The sequence below is a fragment of the Magnolia sinica genome, chromosome 16 (genome assembly GCF_029962835.1).
Source record: "Magnolia sinica isolate HGM2019 chromosome 16, MsV1, whole genome shotgun sequence".
Lineage (NCBI taxonomy): Eukaryota > Viridiplantae > Streptophyta > Magnoliopsida > Magnoliales > Magnoliaceae > Magnolia > Magnolia sinica.
This window is the reverse complement of record NC_080588.1, coordinates 69,582,015-69,600,733: the sequence shown is the minus strand read 5'-3', so window position 1 is coordinate 69,600,733 and position 18,719 is coordinate 69,582,015. Positions and strand designations below refer to the sequence as shown.

The 18,719-nt window shown below is 39.5% G+C and overlaps 1 protein-coding gene across 2 annotated transcripts in view; it reads right to left on the bottom strand.

Annotated features, from left to right (window-relative positions):
- The window catches only part of LOC131229636 (salicylic acid-binding protein 2-like), an 87,135-nt gene that overhangs the window by 2,071 nt on the left and 66,345 nt on the right, over positions 1-18,719 (bottom strand). The window contains exon 2 of one of the 2 annotated variants that reach the window (XM_058225627.1): positions 1,268-1,410. In XM_058225627.1, the coding sequence (XP_058081610.1) occupies positions 1,268-1,410 (143 nt within the window). The remainder of the gene's footprint in view (positions 1-1,267; positions 1,411-18,719) is intronic. The other variant, XM_058225623.1, reaches the window with a different exon arrangement.

Here is an 18,719-nt window from a genome sequence, read left to right as displayed (position 1 = left end):
TCATGAAACACATGAATCCGATCATCTGGTTTTCATAAACAGGGATGTTTTTTATTTTCCTACATTATGATTGATTCAGGTTAGCACTACTGCATTAAATGCAGTATTTGATGATGTGGTCTATTCACGTTCCAACAAACAAAAATTTCTTATTTGTGACAAACGGAGGAACCAACTCAAAAATACATACATAATGGTGATCTTAGATCATGGTGGGTCTCACAAAGCTTTTTCAGTGCTACCTACCAGCTTGGGTATTGGAGCGATCATTACCAAATCCGACTCTCATTGATGGTTAGGTTTACGCCTGATGGGGCAATCATATTGACGCAGGGGAGGACGTGAGGTCGAGCACCGTCTTCCTCAAGAGGATAACTATTCCGAATCCACGGAACTTCTCTGGACTCCTCACAGAGACTTCTCGAATCCACGAGGAAAGAAAGCAGAAAATAGAAATAAATTCTAATAAATTCGAAATTGATTGATGAATGATTAAAAACGAGTTCACAACCCTTTAAATAAGGGTTTCAAGCAATGGGAAAGAAATCATAATCAAACTACAACTCAAACTCATAGAATCCGCGACTTACTATAAATATTAAACTTACTATTTATAGACGGTCGCGATGTCTACTAGTGCGCAAGGTTTTCGGCCAAAAATAGTAAGTGTCCTATTTGGCTTCACCAAACCGTTCCCCTAATTATTCTAAGCTCTTTTCACATTGGGTGCAACTCCTAAAGCCCAACGGATGAAGAGTTATAATCAAACTAAAACTTACTATTTATAGTAAAAACGAAATTAAAACAGGGAAACGACCGTCAATCAAGGGGTTTTTCACAATTCCGGGCTGCGCAACCCGGCGTAGCGGGGTTGGTTGGCTAAAGTAGCTCGTTCTACCCTAAAATCATATATTTTACGTCAGCTAACTCATTCCGGATTGCAAGATACGCCCGATCTAAGGTCCGATGGTCCGGATCACTTCTGTCGTCGACCGGGCCTTTTCTGATCCATCTTGGCCATGAAACTGTCCGCGACCCGCTCTACATCACATATCATTTGGTGTGCAGATGTATGTCAGAGCAGATTACCTACTCAAGTTGTAACACTTGATAGCCCCACTTTGACTGCTCCTTCTCATCAATGAAATGAGGGTAACACCTTAATCACTGTTACATAATCTGCTCTTCCCATTGATAGGCATACCTAAGGATAGGGCTGTCTACCAAAGTTCACATGCACAGCTTGCACAACACTACTTATCGTAACATATTTACCTCTGGAGGGGAGAGCTGATAGCACCTTTGCGACAAGAACCTGGGGCCGAATAAGATCGTTGCAGGCTTTCCTTGCCCTTTATGAAGGTCCAATTTACAGTCCATGAGAAGATCTGACGATGGCTGCTCATAATACTATCATTCAAGAACAAAAAATAAATAAATAAAATAAAATAAAAACAAGAAGAAGAAGGAAAATTGTAAATAGCACACATCTTCATAACTAAATGACAAGCACATGCCTTTTCCCAGACATAAGAGGGCCTGTTAGAAGTATCCGGCATGAATGCAGTCAGGAAGACGGCTACCGACACCTTCTCGGGGTACCTATCCATGGCTAGAGCCAGGTTCATACCTCCAACGCTATGGCCTACTAGGATCACCCTTTCTTGTGGAGGAAGTGAGGCCATGATGTCCAGCAATGGCTGAGAATAGTCGGAAAACGTGTTGACCTCGTCCTTGAACTTCTTCAGATTGATGCCCGAAGCTGCAAGATCGACCGTTGTAACTCGATTGCCTGTGGATGTTAGTAGTGTAATCACCTTGTACCAACACCATGCTCCATGACAAGCACCATGAACTAGAATGAAGTGCTTCTTGTTCTTCCCTTCCTCCATTTTCTCCTCTCCTTTTCCCTCTTAATTCCTTCCTTTTATAGGCTCGTTTTGTGAGATTGAAGTCCCTAAAACAATATGGCATGGATCGTAAGTTACCTTAGATAATCTACTTATGCTGCCATATTTCTACTTAAGGAGATAGTAACATACTTATCATCTGACAAGTAGAAAAGTGTGTTTGGTTTTTAACATCATAAGTAGAACTGGGCACAGGATGACTCGACTCGGAAAACTTGACTCATCCAAATCGTTGGATCCAACTCAATTTAAACTGAGTGGGTGAGTCGATTTGAATCGAGTTGACTTCCTCTAATCCGAACTCAAACTGAGTTGAGTTTGAGTGACCTAGCAGTAACTTGACTTGACTCGACCTGAAATCCAACTTAATACTGACTCGGCTCGATTTGAAACTCAACTCATATAATATATTTAAAAAACTCAGATACGACGTTTTTAGATTTGAGATGCCTTGTAGCTAATGGATAGGTTGCAATTCTGCAAGTGAATAAAGGTTTTGAGTTGTGATTTCTGCCTGTGGATACCCGCCTCACCCGACTTGACTCGGTACTTGTGATCTGGTCAGACTCAATCTGGATTAGTCCAGGCTAAGCCTAGACTCAGATCAGGTGACACATGCTGGACTCAGTACCAAGTTGAGTCGAGTTCGGGTCCAGCCTATTTCAAAACCGGATCGAGTCGGGTCAACCCTAACTTGGTCCAACTTGACTCTATGCCCGTCTCTAATCATAAGTATTTATCTCTCAAGTATGATTGGTCCCCCTTACATCCACTGTCTATCATGTGCATCCAGCCTTTGACGTGGATTGTTCATTGTGTGGGCCCCACCTTTGATGTGAGTAGTTCATCAAGCATGGCTCACCTTGGATGCATGTCATTCATTATTAGTGGCCAACCTTTAATGTTCATCATCTATTATGTAGGCCTATCTTTGATGTTGGTCATCCATCATGTGAGGCTCACTATGTATATTATTGTTCATCACGTGGATTAATGGTTCCGATCTCATGGTGGGAATTATGGCCACAAAGGGCATATATCCTTTTAAAATTTTCCAAGTTGTTGTGTCACTAACAAAAATGGAAGAAAACAAGTTACCTTTGAAAATTAAAAAAGATTGAAAAAAAATAAATTATTTTTATTATTAGAAGTTACTATTTAATTTTAATAATCAAACTAAGTTAATTAAGAAAAGTAACTTATTAACTTACGTAAATTTAAAAAGTTACTTATTTGGTAGTATCCAAATGAGATAATAAGTTCTAGAAAAGTTAGTAAAGCGATGTTTACCCAGCGAGGCCACATGATGTGTCACATGTGCATGGACCACATGATGCATTTCATTTTTATTTGTGGCAATAGAAAAGGGACCTTTTTTTGGTTGCCTCCAAGCAACATGATGCATCACATGTGCGTGTTGGTACGACCACATGATGCATTAAATTTATGTCTTATATGTCGCAATGGAAATGGATTTTTCGTTACCTGCAATCAATCTTGATTGTTAGAGAAACGAGCGGTCCCGACTAGCAGGGTTGGCTTTTGAGTCCTGGCCCAATACGGTTTGGGTTCACATACTAGCATTGAGGGCTCATTGGCGGATGTTGCCCAAATTTTGTATCCTGATTATTAAATGGGTTCCACCCACCTGAGCCTATGTTTTGCAAAGTTTCTACTAATTTAGTAGACCCTAATTAGTTGGGATAAGCTTAGATGCCGATGAAGATGATGATAATGAAACCTGGTTCAAGCCAATCAGGCCTGTGTAGGGCTATCAATGGGTTGGGCTTGGGCCAGGCAAAACTAAAATTTCAATAAGCCTGGCCTGGATAGTTCAAAATCCACGCCAAAGCCAACCCCAGGCCATGCCTGTTGACAGCCTTATACATGGGCCTTAAATCAAAGTACTAACCACAAAACCACTCAACTCATATACTAAAGTGATTTTTTGAACCAGGTCCATCGAGCCACTGACCATGGCGTGGATTACTTATGCTTAAAAAATTTACACCTATTGAATAGCACCATCGATGACACTTAAAGTCACAGTAGAAATGAAAATTTCTAATTGTAGGGCTATCAACAGGCTGGGCCTGGGGTTTGCTTTGGCCTGGATTTTGAACTGTTCGGTCCAGGCCTGACGAATTTGATTTTGTCAAGCCTGACCTAGCCAGCCCTAGCTAATGGTCAAGTACCAGGTCAAATTAGAGAAAAGTGGTGAAAGTTGGGTAATCCATGTTGGTTCTTAGTAGATTGATTGACTGGAAGGAATGTCAATGGGCCAGGCCCATCCAAGAAAATTCAAATTCTTGAATAAATCGGTTCAAATAGTTTGAAATTCCGGCCAAAGTTGACCGGGGTCCCTCTTGAAAGTCCAATTTAACAATGATTTGGTTCATGTTTCTAAAACTCACTTAATTGACTCGAAAATTAACCCAGTTAACGCTTTGCCGTGAGATTTTGAGCTGAGTCACTGAGCAACTCACTTGTGGGATGGGCCTGAATCCCAACTTGGTCAGACTAAGGCTCCGTTTGTTAAATCTGAAGTCTAAAGACCAAATCTGAAATCTGAAACCTGAATCTGAAATTTAAAGCCTGAATCTGAAATCTAAAGTAAAAAAACTTGTTTGATAATTATGGCTGAAGTCTAAAAATTAAGTACTGAATATGAAACAAACTGTTTGTTAACAAACATCTTAAATGTTTGAAATATCTTAATTTGACACATTTGCCCCTCTCTCTCATTTGGAAATGTTTTACATTATAAAGAAATTATTTTTATTAAATGAAAATAAAATCATTATATTTAATTCAAATAAACTAAAATACTTAATAAAAAACTAAAATATCATCATAAGGCACTCAATTCTTCTTAGCGGGAAGATTGTCACTATGTGTTGTATAGGATTGAACACCAGTAGCAACAAAACCTTCAAAGAAGGCCCACCTTATATTTATATGCTATCCAAACCGTTTATAAGGTCATTCCCAATTAGATGAAGTGAAAACATATTGATCCAAAACTTCCGTGGCCTATTTAAGTTTAGTTTCCATCCAATATGTTCATAAGGTCACAAATACCTGTATGAAGAGGAAAAAAATAAATTCATATTGATCTAAAACTTTTGTGACCTCAAAAAGGGTTTCAATGGTAGACATTCAATCCCCTGCTACTTTTTGCAGCTTATTTTTTGTCTCAAGCTTTAATACGAGCTCACCAAATGGATGGATGGTTTAGATAGGACACATACCCCATGATGGGACCCACAGAACAGACTTGGTGCGTGGGTTTATTGCGCGAACAAACCTGTTGCGGGCTTGTTGCGTTTGTTGTGCGGAATGGGACCCATGGTACATAGATCGAGGCTTTACACTTGTGAAAGGCTATAAATACCCCCTTCCCTTCTTATTTGGAGGAGAAGTTTCAAAGAGGTACTAAAAGCAAGGAGAGAGAGAGAGAGAGAGAGAGAGAGAGAGAGAGAGAGAGAGAGAGAGAGAGAGAGAGAGAGCAGGTACACAGAAGAAGTGTTGTGTAGATTGGTGTAGCACAAGAATTGTTGTGCGGAGCCGTGCAATAGAAATGTATATGGTGTAGGATGCCTAACTTTAAGGGTTTTCGAGCAGGTTGCTACATGGTGCAGGATGCCTAATTTTATCAAAATTTACTACAAAATTCTTCAGGAGTTCCAATTTTTTGAAATAATGCCTCTAAGAATTAAAAAACTAAGTGAAGTTTCTTTCCAAGGATGAAATAACAAAAATTGTGCTCATCAGTTTTTCTTCTTCTTTTTAAGTGATAAAGTCAAGATTTGTGGGGCTCATGTATACTTGTATGACATTCAACGCGTCCAATAGATGAATCATATCATTAAGATCAGGAGATTGGATTTTTTTTTTAATTTTTTTAAAATCAGTTCTTACCAAAAGATGGGCCATACCATAGAAAACAATATGCATTGCCAAAAACATTCAAATTCACATGTAGCCCATCTAATGATTTGATCATCAACCGGATTTTTTTGTTCAATTGATCATCATGGTGGGGTGCATATATTAAGGGTTGGAAGTCATATACATACCAAGTGGGCCTTGAATTCTCAAACTGATTACTTTTTAAATAAAAAAAGCATATGAGGTTAATTTAGTACTACTATTCTCTAAGAATCACTGCATCATAAATTCAATTTGTGAGGCATTATTTGCTAAAATCAACATTTTGGAGGAATTTTAGAGTAAAGTTCCTCGTTAAAATTTTGTTTTTGACATTTTTTTTTTCGTAAAAAATCTTCATGATTCTAATATTTAGCAAAGAATTACGCCACACAAATAAAAAATACATGGATAGTGCTTTTTAAGTAAGGGAAGGTACTAAGTACCTTCATGCATTATTTTTCTATAAAAAATAATAAAGTAGAAATTTTTAGGGCTCACATGGTACTGGTATGACATCTGTTAATGCAAAATTTGGTCCACCCTTTTGAGACCTTCGAGTACCTGCACAGGAAGAAGACAAAGGAGACCCTGGCTAGAGTAAGACACCCTCCAATGCCAAAGTCAAGCTAGGAATCTGGGTCTAATAGTATCGAGGGGTTTTGGGTGAGAGATTATGCGTACCTTTCATCATTAGGAGTATCTCTATTTATAGTTTATGAGAGGCGGTGGTGTAAAGGCGATCTATCTATTTAGTAGGTACATATTGTAGAGGGATTCAGATCCTAAATTAGTGGGAGGACGTCCCGAGATCATTGGCGAGGATCTTGGGATTCCGAACGTGTCGCAAATATTGGACAAAGCTTTATTCTCTAGAAATATCAAACCATCAGGGGCATGCAGTGGGAGGCCGAGGTGGTCTTGGCCGACCTGGGCATGCTGACTTGCCTTCCTGGTCAAGTTAGAAGATAGTGGGTCATGGCGAACTCTGGAGATCTTCGAATCGACAGAGGTGATGCTCTTGCAGGCATGTTACTCTGCCACGGACCGAGATTATGAAGCCGACCCTTGTGGGATCCTGTTCACTCCCCAAGTATAGGGTTGTGATCTAGTAATAAACTCGGTAAGACCGAGGTCGAATCCACAGGGACTGATACCTGTACGTTATCTGAAACCAAGTAGAACTAGAACTAGGCTAAGATGTGATCTAAACCAAATAGAATTTCAAGAATAATTGTGGAATAATTATCTAAAACTTTAAGGAATTCAGAGGAAGGAAACTACGGATTCAGAGGATCCACTTGTAGAGATCAGGGAGATCTTATGCCCGCTTCAAAAATCATAAAAATTAAACTGAACTTCTTCTGATACAATTTTAAAGAGATGAAAGGTATATGAATTAGAATGGATTCCATCATCACACCATGCCCAGGAGACAAAGTTAACAAAAGAATTAAACTAATTACCAACCAATCAACATGCCATGAAGGTCAAGAAGGGTACCGTCATCCGACCATGCCCATAAGACGATGGTGAACAATAGGGCTTCCTGACGTCATAAACATCAGAAGGAGGAAGAAATACTCAAAGACATCGCAGATCTATTGTAATTTCAGTCACAACAAATCATAAAAAAAAAACTGAAAGTATCCCTTTAATTAAATAAAATCAACATCCGTTCAGTGTAAATAAAAAAAACACAAGCAAAGAGTCTTCCATCACGCTACAGGTTTCACCTCTTAGCCCTAGCTAAGAGGTTCAGCCAGACATGGATGGGCTGGATCTCTTAAAAATAAAATAAACAAATTAAAATAAAAATAAAAAGAAAAAGAAAAAGAAACAAACTCTCAATCTTCTCTGTCTACTCCATGGCTGCCCACTTTCATCGCTTTCCTGTGCTTCACATTCCAACCTCCCTGCATTCTTGGATGCCTCCACGGCAGCTCTCCCATCAGACTACAAGCTTCACCTCTTAGCCCTAGCTAAGAGGTTTAGCCGATCACAGGCATGATTAGGCTAAATCCTTTAAACAAAGCAAAATAAAATAAAAAGAAAAAGAAATAAATAAAAAAAATACCAAACTCCAACTACTCTCTCTTGTGCAATCATCCAAGCCAAACCGATCTGTCCTTGAATAATTTTTCCAGCTTGAATCCCCTCTCCTTTATAGAAGACCCCATGGCAATGGCTTCCGTCCTTGTACAACTTCAGTTGGGAGTCTTTTTCCCACAGTCGAATTCGCATGCGAAGCAAAACCGCAAAACGTCTTGCGTTTGGAGTGTATTTACGGCGTGATGTCAACTTATCTGTCGATTCTGAAATCTTGGCTAGGTTATTGGCGTCCCTGTGGACACATTGGACGGTCTGGATCACTCAAAATATTCACGATCGTGACCCACTACTCCCCGCAAATCCCGGACTCGTCCGGACGCGGAAAACAGGGCCTGCGCAAAGAGGAGTTCGCTGTCGAGTTGGTGGGGCCCCACAGAGGTATTTTCGGGGAAATCCACTCCGTCCATTGGATTCAGGACAAAATTTCGGTCAAGAATGGGTGGTTTTGAACGTCCTTTGATGCGGCCAAGAGGAGAAATCACAATAAAACTACTTTTGAACGTTGCAGGGCAGTCTGCTTGTGGCCTCTGTATCGCACACGTATGTACGCATGGGTGAAAAGTATCAGCATGCACTTGAAGTGTTCGAGGCTCTCTACAAGATGGACAGCTTGGATCAGTCGTACATGCAATGTATGGGGCCCACTAACTTCCGCAAGACGGACAGAGTCCGTCCGTTGCACGGACGCTGGAAACATGCCGTACGCCGACGCTGAATGTTTGGTGGACCCGTGATCTTTATCAAAAGAGAAATCCACTCCGTTTATTGCATTCACGACAAAAAATCATCTGGGAATGGCAATATTGAATTGATTTCGGTGTGGCCCACGTAGTTTTCTTCTTTACCGTCCAACCTTCGTTTTCTGAAGATTCACGCGCGTACACATGCATGGGACCAAAAGATCACCTAGGCGAGGGTTTTTTCCCCCATATAGACGCAATGGACGGATCTGATCATCCGTTTGTATGATGTGTGGGGCCCACTAGCCAAAAAAAATCAGACAGCATTAGACGCTGTCTCCATGAAGAAGGAGCGGGTCAGCCCCTTGTTTGACCGAACTCCCGATCCAGTGCACCTCTCGTGCACATGTATGTTATGTACATGCAATGTACATGTGGGGTCTGTCATGATGTTCGTAAGAAATCTGCTCCGTCCATCCGCTTTGTCACTTAATTTGAAGGGTTGAGACTAAATTTGGAACATATCTAAATCTCAGGCGGGCCCCAATTCGAGATTTTATGGGCTGATCTATCCATTGGGTCACTTCTACAATGATTCAATGGATGAAATTTGACGTGTACGGTTAATTTATGATCTTCAGGCCCTGTATGAAGTTTCGAGCCGAACGGATGGTGGGAACCTTGTGATCTTGTATTCTTCACCAATTTCGGGCCTCTTTAACATGAATGGCCTGATTTCCTCAGATCCCTGGTGTGTAATTCCATCGATCTTGGTCCCCTGGAGTCCGTCCCTTGCCTTGGGTGTCATCAGAGCGTTAAATCCATGGTTTAAGCACCCTTTTTCAGTTCATGCTTGTAAATACACTCTGCATCACAAATACAATTAAATCAGGCCATTAAACGGTATCATGCTTGTAAATTCATGCAATAACTGGGTCTGATATGCAATATTTGACCCTCAACACAACCCCCAACCAGCATTTTGCTAGTCCCGAGCAAAATATGCGAAAAGTAAGTTGAGAATTACAGAACAATTTCTATAAACTCGCGTGATTTTTGTAGAATAATCCAGATATGAGAATTCCCAGATTCATGAATGTTGAATATTACTTCCTCCTAGACTCAAGCGCACGGTAAACTTCATAGTCAAGTTCAAATATTAATCCATTAATTAGAACAATTCTACACATCGAGTTCCATGGGTGTATAGTGTAATCACGGCTTATCATCATTAAGAGATTCAATTGTCAAATTTCTATGATACATTGATGTTCGAATGAGCATTCAAGACAACCAAAACCTAAACCAGAAATTGCCTTACAATTCTCTCTCTTTTTTTTCTTTTTTTTTTCTCTTTTTTTTTCATTTGTCCAGCTTTTGATTTTTCCATCAAGGGGAAAGGGAATCACATCCACACCTATAAGGAGCAAACCTATGATGAAGATCGTACACCCAACCCTTTCCTGATGACAACTGTTTTTTTTTTTTAGCTGGGTATTCTTTTTCTTTCATTCATTCATTCATTCTCTCTCTTTTTTTTTTTTAAAATTCTTTGTATTGAACAAGATGAACAATTCCCCAGGTTGGTTCCTTCCATGCTTAATGATCACCAAGTCACAATTCAATATCGAACTGAAACCTTAATGTGCAAGCGAGATGTGACCTGTGAATCCATGACTCAATCAATGTTTACAACTTTTAATAATGGATTAACAATTCAAACTTAGCTGTGAAATTCAATAGATAACTGAATCCAAGAGTCATAAAGTACCAACATCACGCATCTTGAAATTCTAAGTGCCCTAGATGGCCATCAAAATCACTTCGAATTCATCAGAAATCCTGAAAAATTAAAAAATTTTCACAACTTTTGCTCAAGACCAAGAAAATACTGATTAGGAAACCTAATCTCCCACCCCCAACCAAAAATCTACATTGTCCTCAATGTAAAAGAAATAAACATGTAATGCACATGAGACAACGGAAATATAGGAGGAGTGATGGAAAGATAGTACCTGGATGAAAAGAATCAAGAGGCTTTCCAAAGATATCTACGTAAGAGCGGGTCAGCATAAGAGAGAAACCAACAGAAGTAAAATAAAAATAACAAAAATGAAATCCTACCTACACCACTTTCGTAGGTGCTCTCGATTGCATTTAGCGTATGCAACAAGCCTTTAAACCCCTAGGTTGCCCCTAGTGGACGACTTGTAGTCTCGTGAGGGTTTGCAGTAATGTTACCCACAAACATTGAACTAACTAATGATAAAAACGAAATGAAATGAAGAGCTGGGTTGCCTCCCAGGAGCCCAAGTTTACCGTCTTTAACCAGACAAATAAAGCAACAGCTCTAGTCCTATGAAAGTGATAAACCTACCTATACCTCCATCAGACTAGGAGATCAATCCTGATAAGTTTCTCAGTAAGTTCCTCAACAGGATCATCCAAAAGCTCTTTTTGCAATAGGCTTGGACGCCTTGGAGCATGACCTTCCATAGAAACTTATGTACCTCATAAGAAATTTTCCGTTGGAGTGCTTGAGGTATCCATAGTATATACGATTCACCTGTGACAGAAGAAGTTTCAACGTTAGTATCCCATAGTGAATCAGAAACTACAGGTAGATAAAGTTTACAAAACTTCACAAGAAGTAATGTAGTCTCAACACATTCCGAAGTGTCAGATTTCGGTTCAATTTTCAGCTCCTCCTCCCTTAATGGTAAACATTCAGGATCTGTGGAAGAAGGGGCTTCAAAGTAAGGGCTTTCTCGGTCAGTGATGACTACCGAGATGTTGTCTTGCAAGGCATTCACTATGTCTCTTATCATGGGATCATTTGAATCTGTAAAGTGTGCCAAACAATCATCAAAAGAGTTGGGACATTCAGCTGAGGGTGACTCATTTTCCACATTAAAGCTTGTGATGATCTGCCCAAGGAATCCATTGTCTTTAAAGGTAAACGGATGTGTGCTCTCTTGCTCCAGCCCCACACAGATAGATTGAAAATCAATAGGGGAAGCATCAATGTGATCACTTTGTTCATTGAAACTACTCAATCGAGGTGTTGAATTGTCAAATGTGTACAACTCAGATGGTGGCCTCAACTTAGTGGTTTCAATTTCCAAGGTCGTAGCGAGCAACTCGTCCTTCTCCCGAATCACATCATCATTTAATTCAGAGGAGTGGTCCAAACATGTTTCACAAGAGTTAGAAGGGTCGATTGTAAGGGGCTCATCCTCCACCTTAAAATCAGACATGTCAGGTGAGGGGAGTGGCTCATTATGACCGACCACTTCATGTACGTCTTGATCATTGACCTGGACCAAACTTGAGATTGATTCTAGGGGACTTTGGGCTGTATATTCATGATCATCATCCCAATAAGCATCATTGTCTAATTCCGTGCAGTACACACTTGGGATGGGGTTGCTCTCCTCACATTCTACACCTAAGTTCGGTTGAGGTTTGAAAAAACTAACCTCTACGTCATCATTGAGATCCTGTGTGTCATGTGAGGAAAGTGTGTCATCATCACTGTATTTGAAAGATACCCACGCATCTTGACCATTCCTTTGAACAGTCATTGAGATCAACTCATCGGGAAATTGAACCATATGCTCATTGATAGAATCCAACTCTTCATTTGTAATTCCAAAGTTCTTCCAAAGCGAGTTAGGATCACTTTTCTCGCATTGTATTTCTGGAATGAATTGTGGTTGAGATAACCGAGCCTCCTCTATCTTATCAAGGCGAGAATTAAGCGCTTCCAACTATTTTCTCATTTCCGTGAGATAGGCCAAGCTACGCTGAGCTAAATCCTCTTGGATTGTTTCTGGTTGGATATCAATGGTAGGGTATCCAAAGGATAATCATTATAACATATAGTTAGTTTATCTTTCAAATTTTGATGTTTCCCCTGGTAATAGTCATACTGATCATACATGGGAGAATATGATGGTTGATAATAATCCTCGTTTCCATAATTACGATCATATACGGCCCTATTAACCGATGGAACACAACGTTCTAGTCGGTTCTCAATGTCTGTTCTTGATGGAGAAGAATCTTGAGGTATACGTTGAATTCCACAACCCTTAGGCATTCCCCAATATCTCTTATCCATCTCGGCATATGCATGTACCCACGCTTCCATGGTAGAACCCTAACTCTGAGTCTAATTCTAAGAAAAATAGAAGAAAAGATCCTACAGAAGTATGGAAGTAAGAGGAGGAGAAGTTAGAAGGTACCAAATGAGAAGTTCCTATGTTAAGATCATGTAAAGAAAACAATAGAAAGTTAGTTTCTAAAAAGGAGACCTAGAATTAGAAAGTTTCTAAAATAGAAAATCGAAGCCTAAAAATAAAATAAATGAAAGATGAGATAGTTTTTAAAATTAGAAAGAATTTCTAAAAAGGGCAATAATTAACCTAGTTTCTAAAAACAAAAGATGAAAGTTTAAAAATAAACTAGTTCCTAAAAATTAAAAAAAAAAAAAATACTAGAAAATAGAAAATTTTCAAAACTTAAATCCTAAAAAAAAAAAAAAAAAAAGTAGAGGAATTAGAAAGGGATTACCAGTTTAGAAGTTATTTCAGGATCCTACAAAACAGGAAAACAGGTTAATTTCTAAAAATAAAATAAAATAAAAACCTTTAACCTAAAGTTAGTAAAATCCTAATCCTACCCTAATTCTAAAACTAATTAATTTCAGAAAAACATAACCGTCAGTCCCCGGCAACGGCGCCAAAAACTTGTTCACTCCCCAAGTATAGGGTTGTGATCTAGTAATAAACTCGGTAAGACCGAGGTCGAATCCACAGGGACTGATACCTGTACGTTATCTGAAACCAAGTAGAACTAGAACTAGGCTAAGATGTGATCTAAACCAAATAGAATTTCAAGAATAATTGTGGAATAATTATCTAAAACTTTAAGGAATTCAGAGGAAGGAAACTACGGATTCAGAGGATCCACTTGTAGAGATCAGGGAGATCTTATGCCCGCTTCAAAAATCATAAAAATTAAACTGAACTTCTTCTGATATAATTTTAAAGAGATGAAAGGTATATGAATTAGAATGGATTCCATCACCACACCATGCCCAGGAGACAAAGTTAACAAAAGAATTAAACTAATTACCAACCAATCAACATGCCATGAAGGTCAAGAAGGGTACCGTCATCCGACCATGCCCATAAGACGATGGTGAACAATAGGGCTTCCTGACGTCATAAACATCAGAAGGAGGAAGAAATACTCAAAGCCATCGCAGATCTATTGTAATTTCAGTCACAACAAATCATAAAAAAAAAACTGAAAGTATCACTTTAATTAAATAAAATCAACATCCGTTCAGTGTAAATAAAAAAAACACAAGCAAAGAGTCTTCCATCACGCTACAGGTTTCACCTCTTAGCCCTAGCTAAGAGGTTCAGCCAGACATGGATGGGCTGGATCTCTTAAAAATAAAATAAACAAATTAAAATAAAAATAAAAAGAAAAAGAAAAAGAAACAAACTCTCAATCTTCTCTGTCTACTCCATGGCTGCCCACTTTCATCGCTTTCCTGTGCTTCACATTCCAACCTCCCTGCATTCTTGGATGCCTCCACGGCAGCTCTCCCATCAGACTACAAGCTTCACCTCTTAGCCCTAGCTAAGAGGTTTAGCCGATCACAGGCATGATGCGGCTGGATCCTTTAAACAAAGCAAAATAAAATAAAAAGAAAAAGAAATAAATAAAAAAATACCAAACTCCAACTACTCTCTCTTGTGCAATCATCCAAGCCAAACCGATCTGTCCTTGAATAATTTTTCCAGCTTGAATCCCCTCTCCTTTATAGAAGACCCCATGGCAATGGCTTCCGTCCTTGTACAACTTCAGTCGGGAGTCTTTTTCCCGCAGTCGAATTCGCATGCGAAGCAAAACCGCAAAACGTCTTGCGTTTGGAGTGTATTTGCGGCGTGATGTCAACTTATCTGTCGATTCTGAAATCTTGGCTAGGTTATTGGCGTCCCTGTGGACACATTGGACGGTCTGGATCACTCAAAATATTCACGATCGTGACCCACTACTCCCCGCAAATCCCGGACTCGTCCGGACGCGGAAAACAGGGCCTGCACAAAGAGGAGTTCGCTGTCGAGTTGGTGGGGCACCACAGAGGTATTTTCGGGGAAATCCACCCCGTCCATTGGATTCAGGACAAAATTTAGGTCAAGAATGGGTGGTTTTGAACGTCCTTTGATGCGGCCAAGAGGAGAAATCACAATAAAACTACTTTTGAACGTTGCAGGGCAGTCTGCTTGTGGCCTCTGTATCGCACACGTATGTACACATGGGTGAAAAGTATCAGCATGCACTTGAAGTGTTCGAGGCTCTCTACAAGATGGACGGCTTGGATCAGTCGTACATGCGATGTATGGGGCCCACTAACTTCCGCAAGACGGACAGAGTCCGTCCGTTACACGGACGCTGGAAACATGCCGTACGCCGACGCTGAATGTTTGGTGGACTCGTGATCTTTATCAAAAGAGAAATCCACTCCGTTTATTGCATTCACGACAAAAAATCATCTGGGAATGGCAATATTGAATTGATTTCGGTGTGGCCCACGTAGTTTTCTTCTTTACCGTCCAACCTTCGTTTTCTGAAGATTCACGCGCGTACACATGCATGGGACCAAAAGATCACCTAGGCGAGGGTTTTTTCCCCCATATAGACGCAATGGACGGATCTGATCATCCATTTGTATGATGTGTGGGGCCCACTAGCCAAAAAAAATCAGACAGCATTAGACGCTGTCTCCATGAAGAAGAAGGCGCGGGTCAGCCCCTTGTTTGACCGAACTCCCGGTCCGGTGCACCTCTCGTGCACATGTATGTTATGTACATGCAATGTACATGTGAGGTCTGTCATGATGTTCGTAAGAAATCTGCTCCGTCCATCCGCTTTGTCACTTAATTTGAAGGGTTGAGACTAAATTTGGAACATATCTAGATCTCAGGCGGGCCCCAATTCGAGATTTTATGGGCTGATCTATCCATTGGGTCACTTCTACAATGATTCAATGGATGAAATTTGACGTGTACGGTTAATTTATGATCTTCAGGCCCTGTATGAAGTTTCGAGCCGAACGGATGGTGGGAACCTTGTGATCTTGTATTCTTCACCAATTTCGGGCCTTTTTAACATGAATGGCCTGATTTCCTCATATCCCTGGTGTGTAATTCCATCGATCTTGGTCCCCTGGAGTCCGTCCCTTGCCTTGGGTGTCATCAGAGCGTTAAATCCATGGTTTAAGCACCCTTTTTCAATTCATGCTTGTAAATACACTCTGCATCACAAATACAATTAAATCAGGCCATTAAACGGTATCATGCTTGTAAATTCATGCAATAACTGGGTCTGATATGCAATATTTGACCCTCAACAGATCCGAGCTTCATATTGGTCTTTCACAAGGCCGAGCTCATAATGTTTCGACCTGACCTTTCATTATAGGTCGGCCCATTTTTTTCATAACAGTAAGCCCCCTACTTCCAAGTTAGTATGACAGGCTTGAGAAGTAGGTTGGACTCGGTCAGGTCGGATTATCCTTGCTTGGGATGTCGAGTAGTTCATCATTAATGCTGAATAAGGAGGTGAGTGCGGGTATCGAGGCATTCCAGTAATCATAATACAAGCCCTAGAGATGCTATTGATGTCCATGGCAAAAGATGGTACTGAGGCTCTTGGGCTCAATGGGAAATGATGCTCCTTTGGCTGTGATGTCCAACAGAGAGAAACTTACATTTGAGTATTTCAAGCAGATGTTTGCTCAGGTAACAAACCCACCGATTGATCCAATCCGAGAGAAAATTGTCACGTGGAAGGGGACCTTACTGAAACAGTTCATGTGGAAGGCTATGTGGCAGTTTGTTTGTTTTGAAAACTTTCAATAGACCATTAATTGTTTTGTTGGTATTGTGCTGATTGTTGTCTTGATGGATGTTAAATGGGTGAAACATGCACAGGTTCAATGATTGGTTGATTATAATATTGTTAGCTTTTGTTGATAGAAACTAGATTTAGCCTCGATTATTGATAAATGAGGTTAAAAATTGAATTTAACCTCACTTGATGCCAACAAAGGCTAAATCTATCTTTAGTCTTAGTTTTGCCTCAATTACCTAAATTGAGACTTCAACTCCCGTGGTTAAAGGCTTTAGCCTCGGTTGTTGAGAACCGAGGTTAAAAATATATTTAGCTTCAATTGGAGGCAACTGAGGCTAAAATTTAGATTTAGCATCATTTTGAGAAAACTGAAGCTAAAAAGGTTCTTTTAGCCTCACTTGAAGAACCGAGGCTATAAAAGTCATTTTAGCCTCGGTTGCTAAAACTGACGCTAAAGCCTTTAGCCACGGGGGTTTCAACCTTGGTTTGGATAACTGAGGCAAAGCTGAGGCTAAAGGCTTTAGCCTCAGTTTTTAACCTTTTTAGCCACAGTTTTGAACCGAGGCTAATGCCCCCTTTTCCTGTAGTGGTTACAAACTTGAGATTTAAAACTTTCTGAAAGAAAGTTGATAATTGAATACTATCTGTTTTGGAGACTATGTATTGCTGATTTTGTTCAGGCCATGACTGTCCAATAGGTTTGAGGCACCTATGGATCTAAAGAAAGAGTGGGAAAGATTAATATTTGAACAAAAGTATGGGGAAGCATTCACTTCAGCCCATGAATTGTTGGATGTTTATTTGGTTTTTAGATAATGCAGATTTTGCTTAGTTTTTCAGAGTTTATAATTGAGAAGATATGCATGTGCTCTTGAAGTATTGTCTCTCTCTCTTTTTTATGACATCTCATCCTTATCTTTTTCTATATTTTTAGTTCTTCAATTTTGCTGCATAACTTTTCTGTATGATGATATTCGTTGTAGGAAGCTATTCGTTGGGGTACTGATTATCTTCTCAAAGCTACTGCTCATCCAAACATCATATATGTGCAGGTTTCTTTTTCTTTTTCTCTAATTCTTTTTGGGGTTGGATTTGCTTTCTTTTTCTTTTTCCTCATGTGGGATCTCTGTTTCTTTTTAGAAAAAAGCTGTTTAATTTGTATTTTCCCTAGAAGTATTAACACAGTTATTAGCTACGAAAACGTTCGTAGGTAAACGTTTTAACACAGTTTGTACCTGCGAAACATGTCGTAGGGAAAAGCCTTGACAAAGTTTGTAGCTACGAAAACATTCGTAGGTAAAAGTCTTAAACATGTTGTAGGGAAAAGCCTTGACAAAGTTTGTAGCTACGAAAACATTCGTAGGTAAAAGTCTTAACACCATTTGTACCTACGAATAAAAGTTTTAACAAAGTTTATAGCTACGGAAACATTCGTAGGTAAAGGTGTTAATACAGTTTGTACCTACGAAACATGTCGTAGGGAAACGTTTTTATAAAGTTTGTAGCTACGAAAATGTTCGTAGGTAAAAGTCTAAGCACCGTTTGTACCTACGAAACAATTCATAGGTAAAAGTTTTAAAAAAGTTTTTAGCTACGGAAAATGTTTGTAGGTAAAAGTTTTAAAAAAGTTTTTAGCTACGGAAAATGTTTGTAGGTAAAAGTTTTAACAAAGTGTTTAGCTACGAAAACGTTCGTAGGTAAAAGTCTTAACACTTTCTCTACAACGTTTTTAATTTCGTTGGTAAAAGTCTTACCATTACCGACGATGACATTGTTTCGTTGGTAAAAGTCTTTAGCCACGGCTTTTTACCAACGAATTTACTAACGAAATATTTCGTAGGTAAAACTCTTTGCCTACGAAATAATATCATTTACCTACGAAATGTTTCGTAGGTAAAAGTGAAATTTCTTGTAGTGCATCTTTTACCATGCTTTAAGCAATAGTTATCTAAAGTGGAAGCAGGAACACATGCAAAGGCTTCTGTCACCAAAATGATTCAAAGAAAGTTTCTGGTTTACCACATTACTATTTGAACTGGAGTAAGAACATTTGAAGTAGGATCAGACACTTGGAATAATTGGCACCAAAAAAGCTTTCTAAAAATATAGGAGCATTCTTATCGACAATCTGTATAAATAAAAACTCAAATGGAGC